The sequence below is a fragment of the Archocentrus centrarchus genome, unplaced genomic scaffold, assembly GCF_007364275.1.
Source record: "Archocentrus centrarchus isolate MPI-CPG fArcCen1 unplaced genomic scaffold, fArcCen1 scaffold_52_ctg1, whole genome shotgun sequence".
In the NCBI taxonomy this organism is placed as follows: Eukaryota; Metazoa; Chordata; class Actinopteri; order Cichliformes; family Cichlidae; genus Archocentrus; species Archocentrus centrarchus.
Window position 1 is genome coordinate 923,634 of NW_022060274.1, and position 23,971 is coordinate 947,604.

Consider the following 23,971-nt stretch of genomic DNA (forward strand, 5'->3'; position numbering starts at 1 on the left):
ATAAAAGATGGATGCAGCCACCAGGACATTACCCACTATTTTTCTGGAAGCTATAATTAAATGTAGTATTTCTATTATAAATTTAAACAACTTTCGAATAATTTACAGTGAGTCCTCTTTCTAAGAGCTGAAGTGAACCCAAACCATGCCAGCCAGTGTAAGATATGATGAGAACTCTGTTAATTCAGAGGGAAATTCTTATGGCTTCTACTTGCTGTGTACAATAAAATAGTAATAATATAGACAGAGCAGCACTGATCTAAGATGCTTCCACCTGCACAGCAACAGACTCATTGACTGTAATAACACCTGTTCTTTCCCCACGCAGGTGGGTTATTCTGCAGGGTGTTTCTGCCTCTAAGGCAGTGATTCTCAAATCCAGGCCTCGTGGCCCGGTGTCCTGCAGCTTTTAGATGTGTCCCTGATCCAACACACCTGATTCAAATGGCTGAATTACCTCCTCAGTATGCAGTCAAGTTCTCCAGAGTCCTGCTAATGACTTCTATATTTGACTCAGGTGTGTTGAAGCAGAGACACATCTAAAACCTGCAGGACACCGGAGCTCGAGGCCTGGATTTGAGAATCACTGTTCTAAGGACGCAGGTCCCTGAGAAATAAATGACCACACGGTGTCAGCGTGGAGTCTGTTTTTCCTCCCCCAGCTGAAAGAAAAAAATATCAGAGCAACAAATATATGAGCAACATTTGAAAATAAGTATAAATGTCATCAAACTTAAACATCTTTAAAGGAAGCAGCAACACAAATCCAGTGTTCATCCCTCTATGAAGTTATTCAAGTGATCGTTCAGATTTCACTGTTTAAGCAGGAGCGAAGTGCTTTCTGAATGGAAGTTATTATGAGGCTGTGCTGAGATCTGTGCTGCTGTGAGGGTTATAAGGAGCTATGATGCTCTCAAAAGACAGCAGATAGCATCATAAACACCGCTCACACACTCATCTCCTTGTTTCCAGATGTTCCCAACATGCTCATGTGATAGTATGAGTGCTCATACTGAGTAGAAAAGCGCTATATAAGAACTAGTCCATAGACAGTAAAAGACAGCAGGTTAGAGCTGGTTGAGGACCAATGTGTAATATTTCTTGGCTAAGTGAGGTCCTGTCCTGCTGCAGCCTCTGTTTTACTGTGTACATCAGTGAAGGTCAACTGGCGGCCCACGGGCCACATCTGGCCTGCCAGAGATTTCCATTTGGGACCCCTGAATATTACTGAAATAGTACTGAAACTAGCCTAGTGAGGAGAGGAAAAATATGAAGAGTAAAATCTGCTAAACGAGATAAAAATGAGGTAATTTACAGAATCCTTTCCACACAAACTATACACCAATCAATCATGTCACGTCGTAACCCATTAAATACCTGGCCCTGACTAGTCTGAATTATCAAAAGCCTCAAAACGCCTCTTCCCATTGCCCGTAAAACCCTCCATGTCCGTAGAACCAATCAGAATGAAAGATCGGACCATGAGACTTCAAGTATTTTCAGCGCTGCGCTGCACTGAGGAGCTTTTGTTGGTGGTGATCAGATTGTAAACACAGCTGAAGGTGAGTCTGACCTTGTTTTGTGTAGAAAAAAATTTTCAAACTTGTCTAACTAAAGGAAGTAAAAGTCGTAACCTGCAGAAGGATCGTTACTGGCTGCTGTGCGTGCTCCCCGGCCTGCGGGGCTCTTTCTCCTTTGCTGTGAGGGTCTCTCACACGGTCTGCTCGCGGGGGACCGGACAGGTAGGTGGTTGGGCAGCTGGGTGTGTACCCACATGCAGATGGGGCCTGGTCACATCCCCGTATGCGTCCGTCCCCCTCGGTCATCACAAACCTTGCAGCTTAGTATCTGCAATTCTGTTACTGCCAAAAGTTAATGTGCTGCCATTTGGTGCCATTGTGGTTGTACTGTGTGAATCTATGTCAAAATCTTTTTTTATCATAGTCTGATATTTGCGCCACAGGACGGACTGAAGACTTAGCTGGTTTTGCCTCCAAACAAAATATTATTTATTAAAAGTAGGTAAGTTACTATATTTACATTTTTGAAAAAAAGGCACCTCACATTGGCTGTAAAATGAAATTACTGAACTTCACCATAACATTCAGATATTTAAAAAAAAGCTCTTCTAAATGAAAAGTGTCCAGGCAGATTTAGAAGGTTTTGCATCTGAACTCTTCATGTTTCTATATTCATTTAAAACAAAAATGCCTCTGAAAAGCAGATTGTGCAGAGATGAACTCGCTGCTCTCATGTAACATTTTATTGTTTCTGTGCTCATATCTGTAATGAGAACTGAGCACAATTGCAGTGTTTCAACATAACAGAGAAGAACATGTAAGTGTAAGACTTGCACATCACATCATTAAAAATAGTGTAAATTTGTAAGGAAAACTAATATAGGATACAATATTAATTTTATTTTACTTTATGAGAGCATCTGGATCTCACACTGTCTGCTGAGTAAAATTGGACAAATGCAGTTGACCCCTGGTCTACATGAAGTCAAAGACTGGTTAACACAAAATTTTCTTGCTTTAAATGACAGAAACTATTGTATTTGTAATCCTGTGGAACTGATATCCTCGGCCTTCTTCCTTCTCATTGTTCTTTGACTGTCAGAAATCTTGGAGTGTTTTTTGATACTTCCATTAAATTTGAGAGGCAAGTGAACACAGTTGTGAAGACCGGTTTTTATCAGTTATGTCTAAAGCAAAGCCCTATCTTCTTCCAAAGGACCTCAGAAAATGTATTCATGCCTTCATCGCCTGTAGATGGGACTACTGCAGTTCTCTGTATTCGGCTCATGAACTGTCATCTCTCCAGCATTTGAGTCCAGAATGCTGCTGCACATCTTTTAACAGGTACTAGAAAGCATCATATCACCCCAGTTTTGGCAGGTTTACACTGGCTCCCCATTTGATTTCATATTGTTTTTAAGATTCTTTTACTGACTTTTAAAGTTTTAAATGGAATGGGACCCAGCTATTTAGCCAAGCTGCTCAACCTATATAACCCCAAAAGAGCACGGAGATCATGTAGCAAGAAGCTCTTAGCGCAGCCGAGGTCTCGATTTAAGCACAGGGAATCGGGCTTTTGCAGTCGCAGCCCCAAGACTCTGGAATAATCTGCCACTTGATATTCATACTGCAGAGTCCACACAGTCATTTAAATCCCATCTTAAAATTTACCTTTTTACTGTGGCTTTAAATTCAAGTTCAGTTTGAGTCCCATCAGGTTTTATGTTGTGGTGTCTTGTTTGTTTTTATGTTTTACTGTATTTTATTGATCTACAGATCTATCGTGCGTATTTTGTAACTAACTTTTAAAGCACTTTGGTCAACCTTGTTGTTTTTAAATAGAAATAAAACTGACATTGACTTAATCTCAGCAGAGACCTGAAAGTTGAGTACAGATGCTACTGGTTCAGTCTCTCTTTTGTAATCATATTATAAATTCTAGTCTGCATATTGTGCTGTGCATAACCTGACCTGCACGAGAAATATCAAATGACGTCATTTATGTCCCTACGAATCATGGGGTATGATTAGCGAGGGATGGTGGGGAGATGTCCCTACCAATCCACGAGCTCCATGGGTGTAATTAGCACTGCACCCTGATTGCCCTGATTGCCCTGTCCCCTGGAAACCATTTCTTAATATGCATACTTGTGAATACTTGTGTACTTGTGAAACATCATCGGTCTCAGCAAGTATGTTCAAAATGCCCGGATGTGTTCTTGCTCTGCCCTTCTATCAAGGATGCACCGGGTGGTGACTTGTGTGTACTTGGTGCCACAGACATGCATACGTAGACACCGCATCGAGTGCAGACTGGTTTGATGCCACAGTAAACATTTCTTTTACATTATACATGCTTCCCTTAAGCAGTATTATTAGAAAGCATTTCATATATTTTCATTGTTATGCAGATGATACTCAGCTTTATCTATCAATGAAGCCAGATGACACACATTAATTAGTTAAACTGCAGGAATGTCTTAAAGATATTAAGGCCTGGATGACCTCTAATTTTCTGCTTCTAAATTCAGATCAAACTGAAATTCTTGTTCTCGGCCCCACAAATCTTAGAAACATGGTGTCAAACCAGATACTTACTCTGGATGGCATTACTTTGGCCTCCAGTAACACTGTGAGAAATCTTGGAGTCATTTTTGACCAGGATTTGTCCTTCAATGCACATATTAAACAAATATGTAGGACCGCTTTTTTGCATTTGTGCAATATTTCTAAAATTAGAAACATCCTTTCTCAGAGTGATGCTGAAAAGCTCATTCATGCATTTATTACTTCTAGGCTGGACTATTGTAGTTCATTATTATCAGGCTGTCCTAAATGCTCCCTGAAAAGCCTTCAGCTGATCCAAAATGCTGCAGCTAGAGTACTGACAGGGACTAGAAAGAGAGAGCAGATTTCTCCCATATTGGCTTCTCTTCATTGGCTCCCTGTTAAATCTAGAATAGAATTTAAAATCCTTCTCCTCACCTACAAGGTCTTGAATAATCAGGCCCCATCTTATCTCAAAGACCTCATAGTCCCATATCACCCCAACAGAGCACTTCCCTCTCAGACTGCTGGCTTACTTGTGGTTCCTCGGATACTTAAGAGTAGAATGGGAGGCAGAGCCTTCAGCTTTCAGGCCCCTCTTCTGTGGAACCAGCTCCCAGCTTGGATTCAGGAGACAGACACCCTCTCTATTTTTAGGATTAGGCTTAAAACTTTCCTTTATGATCAAGCTTATAGTTAGGGCTGGATCAGGTGACCCTGAACCCTCCCTTAGTTATGCTGCTATAGGCCTAGGCTGCTGGGGGTTCCCATAATGCACTGTTTCTTTTCGTTCACCTGTTTTCACTCTGTTTATACTTCAGTCTGTATTTCATCATTAGTTATTATTAATCTCTGTCTCTCTTCCACAGGATGTCTTTTGTCCTGTCTCTCTCCCCTCAGCCCCAAGCGGACATCTCCAAAAATGTCGGAGCACTATTGCAATTAAGCGATATATTGATAAACTGAGCAGATATTTGAGGTTTGCGCATCAGCCCTGCCTCTCTAAATTTGTCTCCAAACTGCTCAGCCCCTCTGATACATTCATTTCTAATCTGGGCCCATACATCTTAGCAGGTTGCACTAGACCACCATCAGCCTTCAACTGATCCACAATGTACTGGGGCCCTATTTGGACAGGATACTTTTGTTTCCTTCTGCAGGTTGATGGCTGACAGAAGGGCTCAGTCCAGGCTTTTATTGCTGACTGTAGTGTTCCTTGAGATACCCTGGGAGCAGTTTAGCAGGGGCAAATTGCACCTCACAATGTACCTTCTAGGTTAGCATCAAAATTCCTCATCCACAGTGAGGTGGTGATTCATTGAGACTGCAGCAATGAGACTGTGGGTGGAAACGAGTTACCTTTGAAGTGTGTCCCTTCATTGGCACCGTGTACATTTGACAATTGACCTTCAGATTTTACTGATCACTTTTTTTAAGCTCACAGCAAGCTTATCCGATTAGAGTTGGCAACATTAGATCCTTCTGGCTTTCCAAAGATGAGTCTTCAGTACAGTAACTGCTTTTGTCACCAGATCCTCTCTGCACTCACAAAAAAGCTGCCTAAGGCAGGGGTTTCAAATTCAATCACTGAACTGGACAAAATTGAAAACACAGTCCAAGTTGTGGGCCAAACATGACTGGCATTTATTGAACAGTCTAAACCTGAAAATATTTTAATCAGCAATATGAATTTGAATGGCCCATAATAAGGCAACTTTTCCTCAACATGTGATTGTCGGTGATTTAAACCTTTGTGTCTTATAAAGGTCGCTGTCTCTGTTATGGTGCTTATGACATGTGTCTTCAGGACTTTGCTGCGCAGCGTTTCGTGGTCTGTGATGCAGTGATGCACTGTCAGCTCACCTGTGCAGGTCTGCCTGTGCATCTTCTCCCACATCTGTCCCACCAATCCGCTCTTTTCCCCGCACTTCGCAGACGGGGAAAAGAGACACACGGATTTAGCTCCGATGGCAGTGATCAGGTCCTTTGTCTCCCACCTGTTTTCACAGTGCACTTTTGATTTAGTCAGCTTTGGGGGTCAGGCTAGTTTAAATGTTACTGTCACAGACCGATGTTTTTATCCACTGACTACTGTTCACGGGTTAGTGCCTGCTGCCATTAATAATAGCCATATGAAATTATTTCGCAGGCTGAATATAAACATATGGAGCCTTGAGTTTGACACGTGGCCTAAGGTGATAAGGATTTTACTATTGCCATATTTTATTGATATTTATTACTTTTTGCTAACATTTTTTGTTGTGACTTTTTCTTTGAACTTCTTCAACTATCTTCATCTGATTTTGTTGGTCCTTCATATTTGCCTGTCACAACATCCTGTGAATGCTTTTAAAAGGTGGAAGAGAGCGTCACAGGAAACTGCTGCTTCTCTGTATTGAAAAGAATCTGACCAGGATGCCTGGTGAGGTGATATCGATACATCGGCACATGCTGGAGAGATACTGTAACAGTACTGGAGGCAGTGATGGGCACTGCTGATCCTATGACCTGAGGAAAGTTGCAGGGGGTGGATGGAGGAAAACAGGAAAAGAATTATCCCAGATGGAATCATAGGAACTGAACTTTGAATCCTAAATGGTAAAAAAAACAAGACAACACACTTCAAATTGCAAGTTAGTTTTCCAGAGAAGGCTAATTACCTCAAATGTATAAATACAGTGACCGATGACTGCACATGTAGCCTGTTTTTACAAAGACTTTATAAAACATGAAACTAAATGTGAACAGTGCACATGAGCTGCTCCTCAGGTGGGACTAACTGCACAATAAATAACACATTAAAATCAGCAGAATGTTCCTTTGGTTATTCCTGCAAGTACTAAATACACATGGGTGTAGGGATATGCTGTGTGTGTGTGTGTGTGTGTGTGTGTGTGTGTGTGTGTGTGTGTGTGTGTGTGTGTGTGTGTGTGTGTGTGTAGGCTAAACTGACACTGACAGAAACAAAAATGATGAAACAGCAGTTTGACTCTTTGCTTTTATTCAGGTAGCAGCATCAGTCAGCACTGTCCTACTTACACACTGCAGCCCCGCCCAGCCCTGCAAGCTAACACATCAAACTGAACACACAACTCAACACTAAACCTCAGACAACAGTCTCACACACAGCTTCTTCACACTCATACACACACGCATACACCTGCAACTGCATGAAGCCCTTCTTTAGCTTTCCTCTACAAGGTGAGAGACTACTGTGTGTGTGTGTGTGTGTGTGTGTGTGTGTGTGTGTGTGTGTGTGTGTGTGTGTGTGTGTGTGTGTGTGTGTGTGTGTGTGTGAGAGAGAGAGAGAGAGAGAGCTCTAGTTTCACAGCAGTATAAAGTTAGTGAGCATGTCATTGATAAAGTCATGGAAGTATTCTGGTGAGTAGGACTAAGTGGCAAGATGGTGCCTGGTGAAATGTGCACAGTGAGAAAAACGTTTGACCCCCGATCCTGATTTCGATAACTCGGCAGAGACCTCGTGATGTTTTCCACTGAGGTCAAGTGATTATGAAAAGACACAGGAGGGCATTTTTTGGACTATTAGACCACAACTACTATCACCATACCTGCATTTTTCATTTATTTTTGTAGAATATCCTTTATGTTTTTTAAATGTACTGTATGCCTTCACAAAAAAAGTCCTGTGATAATTTACAGTTATCTGTTGCCTCTGTGTTTAACTTTAACATCAATGCTCAACAGTCTTTATTATCAGAAAAATGTGGCTACCAGTCTGTGCATCCCATTCAGAGCCTCTCCAGATAACACGAGATTAGCAGTAATAGCTAACAACATCCATAAAGAGCCACATCACAATCATGATGTCTCATCTGATGGTGCAACACTGCACAAACAGGAGAGCACACACTGACACGGTGTTAGCGGCTCACGTGGCTGCTATAGTGCTGTCAAACTAGAAGCCAGAGGGAGAAAGAGGGAGTGTGTGGAAGGAAGTGTGTGAGACTCTCCTGACTGTAACTGGTAGATTTTCACAGTTCTTCCCATCCTCATCTGAGCAGACCCCCATCCAAGCACTCCTGACTGCTGGAAAGAACAGCAAACAGTGCCCTCAGTGATCAGTCCCTGGCCCTGCTGCTGCTCTCTAGCCGGAGGCTTCCAGCAGGTGTTTCTGCACACCACACTAGCAGCACATTTAAATACACAAATAGGTCAGCACACCATCTGCTGTCACATTCTGCAGTCATACCAAACCAGCAGCAACACTAGCAGACTGCTGTGGAGACACCCTGAATATCAACCAAGTGGACGACCTCCAGCCATCCTCCCACTCAGCTTCCCTCGTCACATAAGGAGGAAGATTTATTCAGATCCGTATCAGCAGCAGATGGTCATCTGGCTGCTTCCCTCACTATCAGAGCGTGTGCCTCTCGTCACAGTCAGATTTTCTAAATATTTGTGGACATGTTTGCCTCTTTGTCTTATCGTCTTGCTGCCTGCTGATCACTTGCATTTGAGCTGGGCTGTGTGCTGTCACTCATGCTGCAGCTGCTTCTTGTCACTTCATAGCTTTTGAAAGCCTTTTACACTATATGCCCATAACGCTTCACAGCCTCAGCTCTCCTTAAGGTTTTGTAAGCACTGTCCTGGAGTAACACACATCCTCAGTCACACCTGCACATACAAACACACACCCACACATACATAATGTTACACGTAGCCGTAACACTGTCATTGGTCTTACAAATATGGCAAGGCAATATTTTTGTCTGCTGTCGATCATAATCTGCAGTTGAAGCTGGGGGCTCACACAGCTGGGGCCCAGCCCCAGCAGCCGTTCATGCCATCAACTCCTCATGGATTCTCTCTTTTTTCCAAAACAGATGACAAAATATGGACATAAAACCCTTGCAGTGTCACACTCAGGGTCAGATGTTCTAACAAAGTCTGAGGGACTCAAGTCTCAAAGTATCCCCATGGCCCCACATAGGCTTCAGTGTGTTCCCCTCTGCCACAGCCTGTGGAGCATGTCAGTAGTTCAGAGGTGGGGGTGTGAGGGTCTGCAGTGGTGGCTAGCTGTTGTTTTCAGCTGTCATGTACTTAAGGGCGGCAAAACCGTACCGCCGTGACATGTTCTGCTGGAACTCCTCCTTCAAGGTCTTAAGGCAGACCCGGTACTGCTTATTAGAGCGGAACTTGGTGATGTCAAAGCTGGGCGCGTGAGGCATATGGATCATGAAGGCATTGGGCAGAACCACAAATTCGTACTCCTGTGGAGAGAAAAGAACACACTTTCAGTTTCAGTTGCTCAGGAATCACCACACACACTGGAATATATCTGTGCTGACTGCACATCCATGACCAAATGTTTATGCAAAGATTAGCACGCTACTTTGCTGACTTAGCAAATTTTCTCTACTGCGTTTGTAATATTTTAGCATTTGTAGCATCTTTTTAGCTTGATGTGCCACATTCCTCATCAGTCGGTGTCTAAGTTTTCTCCTAAGCAGGACATGGATGAGAAGCTAAATTGTCAGTAGAACTGAGGGGAGTTCACATTATGAGAGCTCTCAAAACACACAAAGACAACAAAAACACTGGATTCATGCAGGGCTAATGTATAAACATAAAACACTTTCTATGACTTTTAGAAGTTATAAAAGTTATATATATATATATATATATATATATATATATATATATATATATATATATATATATATATATATATATATATATATATAGCTCTTATAGCAGTTATCCAACACATTTGCATTCACCCATGCAGTTTTTCTATTTCAAAGTACTTTCTATCTAACATTCACACACATTCACACTCAGACAGTTGCATCGGAAAGCAACTTTGGGTTCAGTATCTTGCCCAAAGATACTTTGGCATGCAGACTAGAACAGGCAGGAATTGAACCTTTCTATGGAAAGCATGTCAGTAGGATAGAATACTGCCTTGAAATATTGGTAAATGATGAATGGACTGGTGCTTATATAGAGCTTTTCTGCTCTAACTGAGCACTCAAAGTGCTTTTTACTATGAGCCTCATTCACCCATTCACACACATGCATACATTACTTTTTTCTATGCCTAAACACCTTGTCTAACATTCACGCGCACACTCACACTTCAGTGGATGCATCTGGGACAACTTAGGGTTTGGTATCTTGCCGAACTTCTGACTGGTGGATTCGATCTACAGCCATCCCATACTCCTTTGTGATTAGCACACAAGTCCAACAACACCCCAAGAGTTCAGATTGGGGAGACCATTCTTCTCAGTTGTTATCAAGTGATATAGAATATTTTGCAATTATGAAAAACATTTGTCTTATTCATGTTAGGAAAACTTTACTCTGGAACAAGTACTGAGTTTGAAATTTAGAAAAATGTGTAAGTTGTTCTTTAATTTTGCTTTCTACTTTATTTCTTTACTTTTATTTGTGTAACGATTATCTAACATAAGCTTTCCTTTGCCTAAGACAGATACAAGAATTCTACAACCCCAATTCCCAAAATGTTGGGATGCTGAGTAAAATGTAAATAAACAGAACGCAATGATTTGCATATGTCATAAACCCACATTATTTACAACCAAACATAGAAAATGTATCAAATGATCAAACTGAGAAAATGTACCTTTTTAAGAAAAAAAGGCCATTTGGAATTTGATGACAGCAGCACAAAAAAGGGGCTGTGTTTCCAGCTGTGCAGCATCCCCTCTGCTTTAACAACAGTCCACAAACATCTGGAACTGAGGAGAGCAGCTGCTGGACTTTGGGAGAGGAACGTTGTCCCGTTCTGTCTGATAGAGGATCGTAGCTGCTCAGCAGTCCTGGGGCTGCTTTGTCCTGTTTTTGGTTTCCTGATGCTCCAAATGTTCTCAACTGGTGAAAGGTCTGGACTGCAGACAGGCCAGTGTAGATGCTTGACTATGAAGCCGTGCTGCAGACTGCATCTGCTGAACAGATACAGTCTGCAGTTTAACATTGTCCTGCAATATGAAGGCCTTTCCTAAAAAACACTTGTCTGGATGGGAGCACATATTGTTCTAAACTCTGCATATATCTTTCAGCATTCATGGTGATTTTCTACATGTGCACCACAATTCCAATTCCAAAGAGATTCAGGCTTTTGAAGCCAGATGGTGTCTCTCCTTTTTTAGTCCAGAGGATGCAGCATCCATATTTTCCAAAATGAATTTCAAATTTAGAGTCATCTGACCTCAGAACAGTTTCAACTTTGCCTCAGTCCATTCTAAATGAGCTTTAGCCCAGAGAAGGCTGTTTCTGTATCATATGGCTTATTCTCTGTATGATGGAGCTTTGACCTGCATTGGTGGATGACGCGGTGACCTGTGTTCACAGTGAAGTGTTCTTAGCCCCATGCAGTTATTTCCATGACAGGATCAGGCCCGTTTTTAACGTGGCGTTTGTAGATGCAATTTTCAGACTTCTGAGAAATTCTGTTGCAATGGGTCACATTACTGCTAATTAAGTTAGTTATTTGCAAAATCTTCCTCCAGCTGTACCTTTTTAATACTACTTATTTTTCCAGCCTTTTGTTGCCCTGTCCCAGCTTTTTTTTTTACCATCAAATTCAAACCATCAAATTCAAAATGAATTCACATTTTTCCAGAAATAGTCAAAAGTCTCAGTTCAAAGGTTCTATTGTGAATAAAATACAGGTTTATAGATTTGCAAATCCTTGCATTCTGTTTTTATTCACATTTTACACAGTGGGGTTAAATATGGGATTACTGACTATGTGAGTTAGAGGATAAAGCTACCTGTGCATCCAGCTCCATGATGTGAGCCACCTTATTCCAGCCAAAGCCCACAAAGCGGCGGTCATACTCAGGACTGTCCCTCCTCACCATGACATAGGGCTCAAAGTCAGCCTCCCACTGCACTCTGTAGGGAGTGGTGGCTGTCCGCCATTTGGCAAAGTTAGTTGGTGCATGACCTTTAGTCCACACATGATATCTGTAAGGAGAAAAAAAGGAAAGGAGTCTTCCAGATAAGAAGTACAATCTCTAGTTTCTAAAGTATTAGGTGGCCCTTTCGATCTAAACCTCTTTGTTGGAAAAGGTCTGAAAATTGAGTCTTTATTAACAGAGTTTACCTCACTCTGCAGACAAAAGCATTTCTGAAGAAAATACTGCAGAAAATACTGTTCATTCATTTCTTTATGTGCCATCACAACACTTCTTTTCTTCCAACAGCCAAGATAACAGAAGCAGTTACTGACGGCAAATTCAAGGTGGGTGAAGCAAAGTGAACCTGATGAAAGAGGCGTGAGCGCCGCTCGCACACAGGAGAAAAATGAAGACTCTTTTTCTCCAACATGTGGAAAAATCTTGCCGGCATTTTGTTGCATCAAATCCAGAGTGTGTGATGTAAGAGGGGCAATGAAAAGCATAACTACATAAATGTGAATCAAAATGTACAGCTATTCTCGTTATCCTGCAGTCCAAATCATGATTTGAAAAATAATTACAAAAAACATTTTTACTCGCTTCTGGAAACTCGTTATCTAGTTTTTCACACTGATTTCAGATATGCGACCCGATTTAAGCACACGCGTCAGGTTTTTGAGATACACATCACTGACGCTCTGGCACTTGAATATCAATGTAATATATCAACAGAAAATATATCAAAACTGTTGTAATGTGCTGCAAAAATACCAGATGATATCAGAGACATGTTAAAGCATATTTCTGTCGATTTATCTCAAAATGAAACAAGGTCAGCACGCTCAGAAATGTTTGAGGCGCTTGTTTTTCCCCTTGTACTGCACGTGCGTGTCTCTTTGGAAGAACCAACAGTCTTCAACCATCGTGTTCAAATCTCATGTTTCCTGATATCGGTTTTCCATCACTTTCATATCTTGATGAAATCTTTCCTCATGCTCAACACTGACACGATATGCTTGGAGCTCAGCATAACTGTCTGCTCTGTGACTGCCAAGAAAAGTCTGGACAACCTGCAGGAATGCTTGGCATGCTGCTGATTCAGTTAGCTTCAGTTTCTTTTTGAACTCATCATCAACCATCAGTTCACAGATGTCAGGACCAACAATTTTGGCTTCACTTTTCTCAAGATCACATTTATTCTTATATGCTGAAACACATTACTGTTCAGTCATCCTAGCTGTACAATACGTGAAATATCATAACTAAACAAGGCCCATCACTGATGGGGATATCCTCTGTGATTAATACAGTTCAATTCAATTTTATTTGTATAGCACCAAATCACAACAGTTGCCTCAAGGCACGTTATATTATATGGTAAAGACCCTACAATAATTATAGAGAAAACAGTCAAAACAACCCCCTATGAGCAAGTACTTGGTGACAGTGGGAAGGAAAAAAAACTCCTTTTAAGGAAGAAACCTCCAGCAGAAGCTATCTGCTGTAACCAGCTGGGGCTGAGGGGAGGGAGACAGGACAAAAGAGACACTGTGGAAGAGAGAAAGAGATTAATAGTAACTATATGACTGAGTGGGGTATAAACAGAGTAAAAAGAGATGAAAGGTGAAGAGGTGAAACACTGAGTGCATCACTAAGGGAGGGTTCAGGGTCACTTGATCCAGCACTAACTATAAGCTTGATCATAAAGGGTGAAGTGGGAGCATCACCACCTGGATGGGAAACTGCACCAAGCAGGACTTCATGGCCCTAAAAAGGGTGGTTCGTTCAGCTGAACGGACCATCAGAACCACCCTCCCCAACCTGCAGGACATTTACACCAAGCAGTGCAGGCTGAGGGCCATGAAGATCCTAAAACAGCCCAGCCACCCCGGACACTCTCTCTTCTCCCTGCTCCCATCAGGCCGGCGTTACCGCTGCCTGAGGACTAAGACTGAAAGGTTGAAGAAGAGTTTTTACCCACAAGCCATCCGTCTGCTCAACTCTGAGCCCTAACTGGACCATTATTGCACAGTGTAAATATTATAATTTATAAAAGTGTGTATAGTGTATAGTATATAGAGTATAGTGTATAGTGTGAATTACTTTTTTTTATTTTTACTCTTCTTATTATTTATATGTGTGTGTATATAAGGTTGCAGGTACAAAATACATTTCACTGTGCATTGTACTGTGTATAACTGTGCATGTGACAAATAAAACACTATCTTATCTTATCTTATTTGGGTGATACGGTACTATGAAGATAAGATGGGGCCTGATTATTCAAGACCTTGTTAGATTCAACTCATTGTCATTGTATGCACAAGGCAGACAATGAAATGTTCATTCCAGATCACTCATCCAGAGAGGAGCATCTGCGGTCATGCATCCAGAGACCGGCGCTACCGTTAGGCAATGTGGTTTAAGTGTCTTGCCCGAGGACACAACACAGTGCAAGGACAGGGGCTTGAACCATATCCATCCATCCATCCATTTTCTTCCGCTTATCCGGGGCCGGGTCGCGGGGGCAGAAGCCTAAGCAGAGAAGCCCAAGCTTCCCTCTCCCCAGCCACCTCCTCCAGCTCATCCGGAGGGACCCCAAGGCGTTCCCAGGCCAGCCGAGATACACAATCTCTCCAGCGTGTCCTGGGTCTACCACGGGGCCTCCTCCCGGTGGGACATGCCCGGAACACCTCACCCAGGAGGCGGCCAGGAGGCATCCTAATCAGATGCCCGAGCCACCTCAACTGGCTCCTTTCGATGTGGAGGAGCAGCGGCTCTACTCCGAGCCCCTCCCGGATGGCCGCACTCCTCACCCTATCTCTAAGGGAGAGGCCAGCCACCCTTCGAAGGAAACTCATTTCTGCCGCTTGTATTCGCGATCTTATTCTTTCGGTCACTACCCAAAGCTCGTGACCATAGGTGAGGGTAGGAACGTAGATCGACCGGTAAATCGAGAGCCTCGCTTTTACGCTAAGCTCCCTCTTCACCACGACGGACCGGTGCAGCGTCCGCATCACTGCAGAAGCAGCCCCGATCCGCCTGTCGATCTCCCGTTCCCTTCTCCCATCACTCGTGAACAAGACCCCGAGATACTTAAACTCCTCCACTTGAGGCAAGAACTCGTTCCTGAGCCGGAGATGGCACTCCACCCTTTTCCGGCTGAGGACCATGGCCTCAGACTTAGAGGTGCTGATTCTCATGCCAGCCGCTTCACACTCGGCTGCGAACCGTTCCACTGCGAGCTGGAGGCCCCCCCCTGATGAAGCCAACAGAACCGCATCATCTGCAAAAAGCAGAGATGAGACTCTGAGGCCACCAAGGAAGAAGCCTTCCGCCACCTGGCTACGCCTAGAAATTCTGTCCATAAAAATTATGAACAGAATCGGTGACAAAGGGCAGCCCTGACGGAGTCCAACACCCACAGGAAACAAATCCGACTTATTACCGGCTATACGGACCAAGCTCTCACTGTGGTTGTACAAGGACTGAATGGCCCGCAACAATGGGCCAGACACCCCATACTCCCGCAGAACCTCCCAAAGAACACCCCGAGGAACACGGTCGAATGCCTTCTCCAAGTCCACAAAGCACATGTAGACTGGTTGGGCAAACTCCCACGCACACTCGAATATCCTTGAGAGGGTAAAGAGCTGGTCCAGCGTTCCACGACCAGGACGAAAACCGCATTGTTCCTCCTGAATCCGAGGTTCGACTAACGGACGCACCCTCCTTTCCAGCACCCTGGCATAGACCTTACCGGGGAGGCTGAGGAGTGTGATCCCCCGAAAGTTGGAGCACACCCTCCGGTCTCCCTTCTTAAAGATGGGGACCACCACCCCGGTCTGCCAATCCAATGGCACTGCCCCAGATCTCCACGCGATGTTGCAGAGGCGTGTCAACCAAGACAGCCCTACAACATCCAGAGCCTTCAGGAACTCAGGGCGAATCTCGTCCACCCCAGGGGCTCTGCCACCAAGGAGTTGTTTAACTACCTCAGTGACCTCACCCCCAGTGATGGTCAAGTCATCCCCCTCATCCCCAGACTCTGCTTCCACTACAGAAGGCGTGTCAGTGGGATTCAGAAGGTCCTCGAAGTATTCCTTCCACCGTCCGACTATAGCCTCAGTTGAAGTCAGCAGCACCCCCCCCGCACTATAAACAGTGTGAGTGAAGCACTGCTTTCCCCTCCTGAGTCGCCTGACGGTTTGCCAGAATCGCTTCGATGCCGTCCGAAAGTCTTTTTCCATAGCCTCACCGAACTCCTCCCACACTCGAGTTTTTGCTTTGGCCACTACCCGAGCTGCATTCCGCTTGGCCTGTCGATACCTGTCAGCTGCCTCCGGAGTCCCACAGGCTAACCAAGCCCGATAGGACTCTTTCTTCAGCTTGATGGCTCCCTTCACCTCCGGTGACCACCATCTGGTTCGGGGGTTACCACCACGACAGGCACCAACCACCTTGCAGCCACAGCTCTGAGCAGCCGCCTCAACAATGAACCATATTATATATATATATATATATTTATATGGTAAAAAGGTCACAGGAAGGATATGAAATGATATTAAAAATTGTGTTACATCCAAACATTCAGGCATGATGTAATTCACAGAGAAGAGTTCAATCTCTCTGCACTTGGTCAAAGTACAGCAGCTGCTCTACCACACAGAGTAGCTGCACAGTTTGAACTGCTTGTCGTCAAAGTGCATTTGTCTGTAGATCTTTATTTTACTGTTGTAGGATGTTATAGGCCACTGTCAGCTATAAGGGAAGTTATCTCTTCTCTTTGTAACATTTTAAATAGTTTCAGTGATTCCAAATTAATTGTTTAGGGTGATTTAAGTCAGGATTGGTTACCTTCAGCAACTGACTGCTTGAAGGCATTGTGAGATTATTTAAATCTTACATAATTCATTAATGTTCCTACAAGGCTTAATATAAAAGATCACACTAGAGAAACAATACTAGATCTTATTTTTACCAATGCACCCCATAAATATTCATCCACTCCAGTATTTTGTAATGACATCAGTGATCATTGTGCTATTGGATGTGTAACAAATTTTAAATTATTCAAGCTTATACCTTATTATGTTTTGAAAAGTATTTTCCAATCCAAATATATTCATAAAGGCCTTGGGATAAAAGCTGTTTTCCAGTCTTGTGGTGCTTGCTCTGATTGCTCTGTGTCTCCTCCTGATGGGAAGATTAAACAGTTTGAGTTGGAGTGAATGGTAAGAGTCTCTGGTGATTCTTGATGTCTTCCTGAGGCACTGACAGGTTTAAATGTCTTTGTGGGTGGGCAAGCGAGTGTTGGTGATGCACTCAGCAGCCTTTATGACTTGTATTGCCTTTTTGTCTGCTAATGAGCTGCTGCTGTACCATGTGAGGATCCCACAGGACACTCTCAATGGTACATCGATAGAAGGTGGCCAAGTAATGCTGTGACAGTCCAAGTTTTCTGAGTGTTCTCAGGAAATATGGTTTGAGTATAGGGGCTATATGGTGGTTCTGGAGCTATCCGGCACACAGAATGGGGCAGTGGGTAGGCACTCACTTTGCAACCGGAAGGTTGCAGGTTCGAGCCCCTGTCCCTGCATTGCGTTGTGTCCTTGGGCAAGACACTTAAACCACATTGCCTAACGGCAGTGCCGGTCTCTGGCTGCATGACCGCAGATTCTCATCTCTGGATGAGTGATCTGGAACCATCATTTTGTTGTGTGCCTTGTGCGCACAATGAGTTGAATCTAACATCTAAGAATGCAGTCTGCTTGTACAGATGAATTTAAGTCAAGTTTCCTGAGTATTTCAAAAGGAGTACCTAAAGTCTCAATTTTAGGCTCTATTTTATTTTCTATATCTATTAATAATATAGGAGAGAATATGTCTACAGCTAAAGTGCACCTTTACGCAGATGATACCATACTTTATGCAGCTGCTCTGAAACAAGTTGTTGAGGACATACAAATTGCCTTTCAGCAGCTGCAGGTATTATTGTGCAGGTATTGGCAAAGCCAAATTTATCTTGTTTTACAGACCTCATACCCAGATCTTAGATAATTCTGGCATTCAAATCCCAGGAGAAGATTTTATTGAAAGAGTATCATCCTATAAATATTTGGGGATTTGGTTGTATGAAAGACTTTCTTTTAGAATGCATATTGACCACTTAGTCAAAAAGCTAAAGGTCAAACTGGGTTTTTATTATCCTAGTCTGTTTAAATTCATCAGTTAGGAAGAAACTTGTACAGGCAACATTCTTAAATGTTCTTGAATATGGTGGCATTATCTATATACATGCTGCCTCCTCTACTCTTCATTGTTTAGGCTTAGTTTATGATAGTTCTTTACATTTCTTATCAAATTTGCTGTCCAGTGCACATCATTGTGTACTTTATAAGTTGGTTCCTTGGCCTTCATTAAGTTTAAGGAGACACTGCACAAAATAGCTTTGTACATATTTTTATGTACAAAGCTATTTTGATTAAATTTCCTTCTTATCTTCTTACCTTCAAATAGCTACTATCATTTGTAGTCCTCTAGTCGGCTTCTCTTTAGAGTACCCAGGGATTTTTCTGAATTTGGTAGAACAGTGTCCTCTTATTTTGCACCTTGGTCATGCGACAACCTTCAGAGCACATTAAAGCTAAATGATTTTTTTCCTCTGGGAGAGTTTAGAGTGTAACTGGTACTCATGAGATGAACCTACTTATTTTATTGTTTATGTGTTTTGATGTTATATTTTATTTTAACTTGTAACATTGTAATGGTGTGGCTTTTGGCCAGGTCTCCCTTGAAAAGGAGATGTTAATCTAAAGGACTTGCTGGTTAAGGGGTGGCTGTAGCTCAGGAGGTGGAGCACATCATCTGTTAATCAGAGGGTTGCTTGTACAGTCCTTGGCTTTTCTGGTCTTCATGCCAAAACATCCTTGGGCAAGTAAAAAAAAATCCCAAGTTGCTATCTGATATTTTCATTGAATGTGTATGAATGTTAGATAGAATAAAGCACTTAGGTGCAGAAAAAAGTTCTTGGGTAAATGAAGACATGTTGTATAAAGCACTTTGAGTACTCAGGTAAAGTAGAAAAGAAATGAATGTTATTGCAATTGAAGTAACAAGCCTGCAGACTCATAGCCAGCAGACTGGGCTGTGAGCGTATTTTGAGTTACATTTGATGATTTGATTCGATTCGATTCGATTCAATTCAATTCAATTCAATTCAATTCAATTTTATTTATATAGCGCCAAATCACAACAAACAGTTGCCTCAAGGTGCTTTGTATTGTAGGTAAAGACCCTACAATAATTTCTGAGAAAACCCAACAGTCAAAACGACCTCCTATGAGCAGCACTTGGTGACAGTGGGAAGGAAAACTCCTTTTTAACAGGAAGAAACCTCCAGCAGAACCAGGCTCAGGGAGGGGGGGTCATCTGCTGTGAGGGGGGAAAGAGACAGGACAAAAGACACACTGTGGAAGAGAGACAGAGATTAATGATAATTAATGATTAAATTAATTAAATTAATGAGTGGGGTATAAACAGAGTAAATAAGGTGAATGAAAAGAAACAGTGCATTGTGGGAACCCCCCCCCCCCCCCCCCCCAGCAGCCTAGGCCTATAGCAGCATAACTAAGGGAGGGTTCAAGGTCACCTGAACTTCTCACTTTTCCCGGCTATGGACAGAACTGAACCAGTTCTCCATGCACTCCCCCACAGAAACTTTCTAACTAATCATAATTAGAAGGTTTCTGTGGGGGAGCGCATGGAGCAATGATAGCAGTCTTTCAACAATTTAACTGTCCGTCACCCTAACTGATTATGACATTTTCTCAAATGTATTATCTAATTGATTGCGAGTTCCTGAACAACATGATTTATCATGTTTCATTATTCACATGCCTTCTGTGATGGACAGGGTAATAAAAAATGCTTTTTAGCACTTTGTTGAAAGAAAAAAGCTTTGTGAATGTGTGTCACCTGAAGGTGAAGAGTGTGCCCATGTCCAGCTGAGACAGCAGCTCAGCCTTAGATTTCGGGTAGGACAGTCGATATCGCAACGTCTCAAAGGCTGGAACCACCAGAGCTTTCTTGGTATTGGCCATGTCCAGCTGCACCACAGACTTCCTACACATGCACACATTGCTCACAGTCTCAATGAGGAATGAAATGAACATACAGAACTGTTGTTTAGGTTTTACTTGATCTTCTTACCTGAGATACTCGTAGAGGCTGTACATAGGCAGGAAGTCAATGTCTGATAAGAACATGTAAGGTGTGTTGACCTGTCGCATGGCCACATTTCGTAGCAGGTTGACTGGGTAGAACTGACCCTCCTTGTAGACGATGTGGTAACCTACATTCCCACGACTCATCAGCACCTCAGAGCCCTGAGCGTAGCGAAGGAACTGCTGGGCTTCGGCATCTGACAGGTACAGGGCGAGGCTGATGGGGCCTTCCCAGTGCTTACAGATGGCCTCCAACATCTGGAGCCTATGAGGCCAGAGCACAGGGATAACTCTGATCACCAAAATAACTTATTACACATTGAACATTAAGTTTAATCATAGCTTTTAATACAAATGATGCTGCTCAACATGCCACCATAAGGATTTGTTTTATTGAGAAGCTGCTTTAAAAAAACAAGTACAAGTACAAATTCTTCAGTTCTTTAGATGCCAGCAGTGCACTCAGACTGGAGTGTTAGCTTTTTCAGCCAACAACAAAACATTTGGTGCTCTTTGCTTGAAGACATTTTAGAGTCAGCAGAAATTGCTCTTGCAAGGAAATAAAACTCATGGATTACAAAGCATTGAAGTGAAGTCTGTTTGCCAGCTGCAAGCAGCTTTTTCTTAACTTATGGAATAATGAGTTTGCATTGAATTTGGTATATAATTGGCATACTGAAAAGTGCTGAGTTTAAAAATGTTTCGGTCTGGCTGGGCTGTGCGCACCGTCAGCCACTCTTAACATGCAATAGATATCTGCAAGGTGCTGATGCTGGAAAGTGGAAGCAAATTTATAATTTCAGTTTTTTAAATCCTGAAGCTTTTGTCTTAATTTGCAAAAACTAGAAATCATGAGTTTTTTCACTCATGAAATCTAGAAAATATCTACAAGTTGTCTGAAGCTGTCCTTTCTCACATGGACCACACAGCAGAAGATCATTTGTGTCAGCAATGTTCTCACTGCTGGAAATACTCAAAATGCTAAACCTTCAGGTCTGAGCACAGGAAAGAAACACTGGCATGACCTAAGAGTGAAGCTGAGGAGATGCACGAACTCCTACAGGAGGAAGCTGGAGGCCAAACTCAAGCTGAACAGCACAACGGGTGTGTGGAGTGGAATGAAGAAAATCACTGGGTTTATAGTGGCAGCCTGGAGAGAGCAAATTCTACCCAAGTGGATAATAATAATAATAATAATAATAATAATAGTCCTAGAGGCCATCAATGTGCTCTTGGTAGCCACTGACTGCTAGGGAAAAATGTGCATTCCCTGATTGGTTGGTGAGAGGCAACTTGCTGTCGCTAGGTGAAATTGTATGCAAAGGGTATACAGCGCTGTCCTGAAAACCTCCTTGCATTTGCTTTGGTTAAATTGCCTGTAGTTTGTATGGAAGGCACTGGCATATGTGCAGACACATATGGTAAATGGTAAATGGACTAGTTCTTATATAGCGCTTTTCTACTCAGTATGAGCACTCAAAGCGCTTACACAACCTGTTTTGCATTCACCCATGCACTCCCATTCATACAAGCACTTCCATTTTTACGAAGCTAAGTGCTTTTAATTACCTAACATTCACACGCATTCATACTCCGACAGAACGGTCGGAGAGCAACTTGGGGTTAAGTATCTTGCCCAAGGATACATTGGCATGTAGCCCGGAGTAGCCAGGATTCGAACCGCTGACCTTCCGATCAGTAGGTGACCTGCTCTACCTACTGAGCTACAGCCACAGTGGTGAAACTGTGAAGAGTGAAGCACAAACCAGAAACAGGGGCCGTTCACCTTCAAAGTTGCACCTTTTGAAATATGTTGGTTTCAGTAGTGAGGCACAACTTTTCCTTTGGAGACAAATGTTCTCCGTTTTTGGTTTGAGTTGCACTTTTTCCAAGTTTCACTACTGTTCAGTGGTTATCAAGAAGGGTTTGAAAACAAATGGCGATTTCACCCAGCGACTGCCAGCCATCTCCAGCAACCACTCACCAACAGAGAATACACATAAGCAAGCAACCAGGGGTTGCCAGGGGTTCACAGACCGGCCTCTAGGCCTGTGTGACTGAGGCCTAAGACCTTTAAGCAGACAGCCTTTTCTTTTTGCTTTGGCGTACACTGTATTTAGTCTGCATGCCAAAGTATCCTTGAGCAAGATACTGAACCCCGAGTTGGTCCAGTGCTTTCATCAGAGTGTGAACGTTGTGTTTGGATGAATGTTTGAATGAGTAAATGAGAGATGACTTATAAAGCGCTTTGAGTACTAATGTGGAGCAGAAAAGCACTGTACAAGAACCAGTCCATTTATCATTTAAAGAAATAATATACTGTTCACACATCATTGCATCGCTATTATTGTACTAATAAACATAAAAATGGGCATATTTATACAGGATTAGTACTTTTATTTTTAATTAAGAACATTTTGCTTGTAAGTGAGTAAAGAATGTGAGGACTTCTTCCTCTACATGTACGTGTATTGATACAATAGTCACTGTTTTAGCATTCATGAAGATGCACAAATTAACTAAACCTACTTTCTTTCCATGACCATGATTCTTATTGAATAAGAGGAAGAAAATAGATGGATGGATGCTGATGTTACTCATTATTTATATTCTAATGTCCTCTCTGTTTGATATCTGTCATTCGGTACAGTTCAGAGTAATTTCTATTATGTGTTGAGAAGATGTAACAGATACATTTACTACAGAATATAGTGGCTTTTCAAATAAAGCTTAACACTGCCCATCACAAAAGAAATGCTTATAATCCCCCCCCTGCTAATGATGAAACAAATAACAGCTGACTCTGGAGCTCAAACTAATAAAATGCTCTTTAATAAATGTCAGAGTGCAGTTAACCAACAACATGTTCAGCATTGTCAGTGTTAGTAATACACTGACACCCATTCTGCTCCATTGCTTAATGACCTTCATCACAAACTCTGGACTCGATTAGGATTCTCCTGCAGGAATGTTTGAGCATCAAACTTAAATTTGATATACAATCTTATGACAGGTTTTATACCTGTTTCTGTCCCGTACCAGCCCGTGGTGGGACAGCTTTGTGTAAAGGAAAAATGTATGACTCAATAAGGCTCAGGTATTTCTTTCAGAAATGCACAATGCTGTTGACTATAATTTCTCATTTAATATTGTCCTGCTGAGGCAACTCACACACACACACACACACACACACACACACACACACACACACACACACACACACACACACACACACACACACACACACACACACACACACACACACACACTCTATCCTCTTTAGATCTTTTGTTTCAGGAAGTGTTCTCACCTGAGCTGCATGTGTCAGCTAAGTGCTCCTGTCATGATACATTTTCCTCCTCTGCTTTACCTAACAGGCTTGTACTTTTGATCTTCATTAAGCTTTTGATTAGGCAACACAGCCTAATTTTTTTTCTAACCTGGAGAGTTCCACACTGTTGCAGCATCTCTAATATGAGTATACATAACATCAACTATGTATAAAATATCTGGAAGCCTGAAATCCCACATTCCACTGCTCTGCCCACTTTGAACTAAACACACCTGTGTAACTTCTGTAAGTGTGGGTGTAAACCAGCACCTGTCCATAGAGAGCTGAGCAACAAGAGTGACATCCGTGTTGTCAGAGCTGGGTTCATACTCATAGTGCAGGAAGTAGAGGTGTGTTCGATGAACAGTGAATCGCTCTCGACGAAACTCATAGCATGGATCATCTTCATCCAGCTCTGACAGGGTCTTCTGGAGCTGCAGGCAGAGAAAGAGAGGGACA

The 23,971-nt window shown here is 42.6% G+C and overlaps 1 protein-coding gene across 2 annotated transcripts in view; it reads right to left on the minus strand.

The window, feature by feature from the left end:
• Nucleotides 1–8,903: 8,903 nt before the first annotated feature.
• Nucleotides 8,904–23,971, minus strand: part of large1 (LARGE xylosyl- and glucuronyltransferase 1) — a 136,059-nt gene continuing 120,991 nt past the window's right edge. The window contains exons 11-15 of one of the 2 annotated variants that reach the window (XM_030725285.1): nucleotides 23,783–23,946; nucleotides 20,168–20,446; nucleotides 19,934–20,080; nucleotides 11,828–12,023; nucleotides 8,904–9,298 (exon numbers count right to left, since the gene is read on the minus strand). In XM_030725285.1, coding sequence (XP_030581145.1) covers nucleotides 9,101–9,298; nucleotides 11,828–12,023; nucleotides 19,934–20,080; nucleotides 20,168–20,446; nucleotides 23,783–23,946 — 984 coding nt within the window. In that variant the 3' untranslated portion in view covers nucleotides 8,904–9,100. Of the gene's footprint in view, nucleotides 9,299–10,906; nucleotides 11,000–11,827; nucleotides 12,024–19,933; nucleotides 20,081–20,167; nucleotides 20,447–23,782; nucleotides 23,947–23,971 lie in introns of those variants that run through there. The other variant, XM_030725287.1, reaches the window with a different exon arrangement.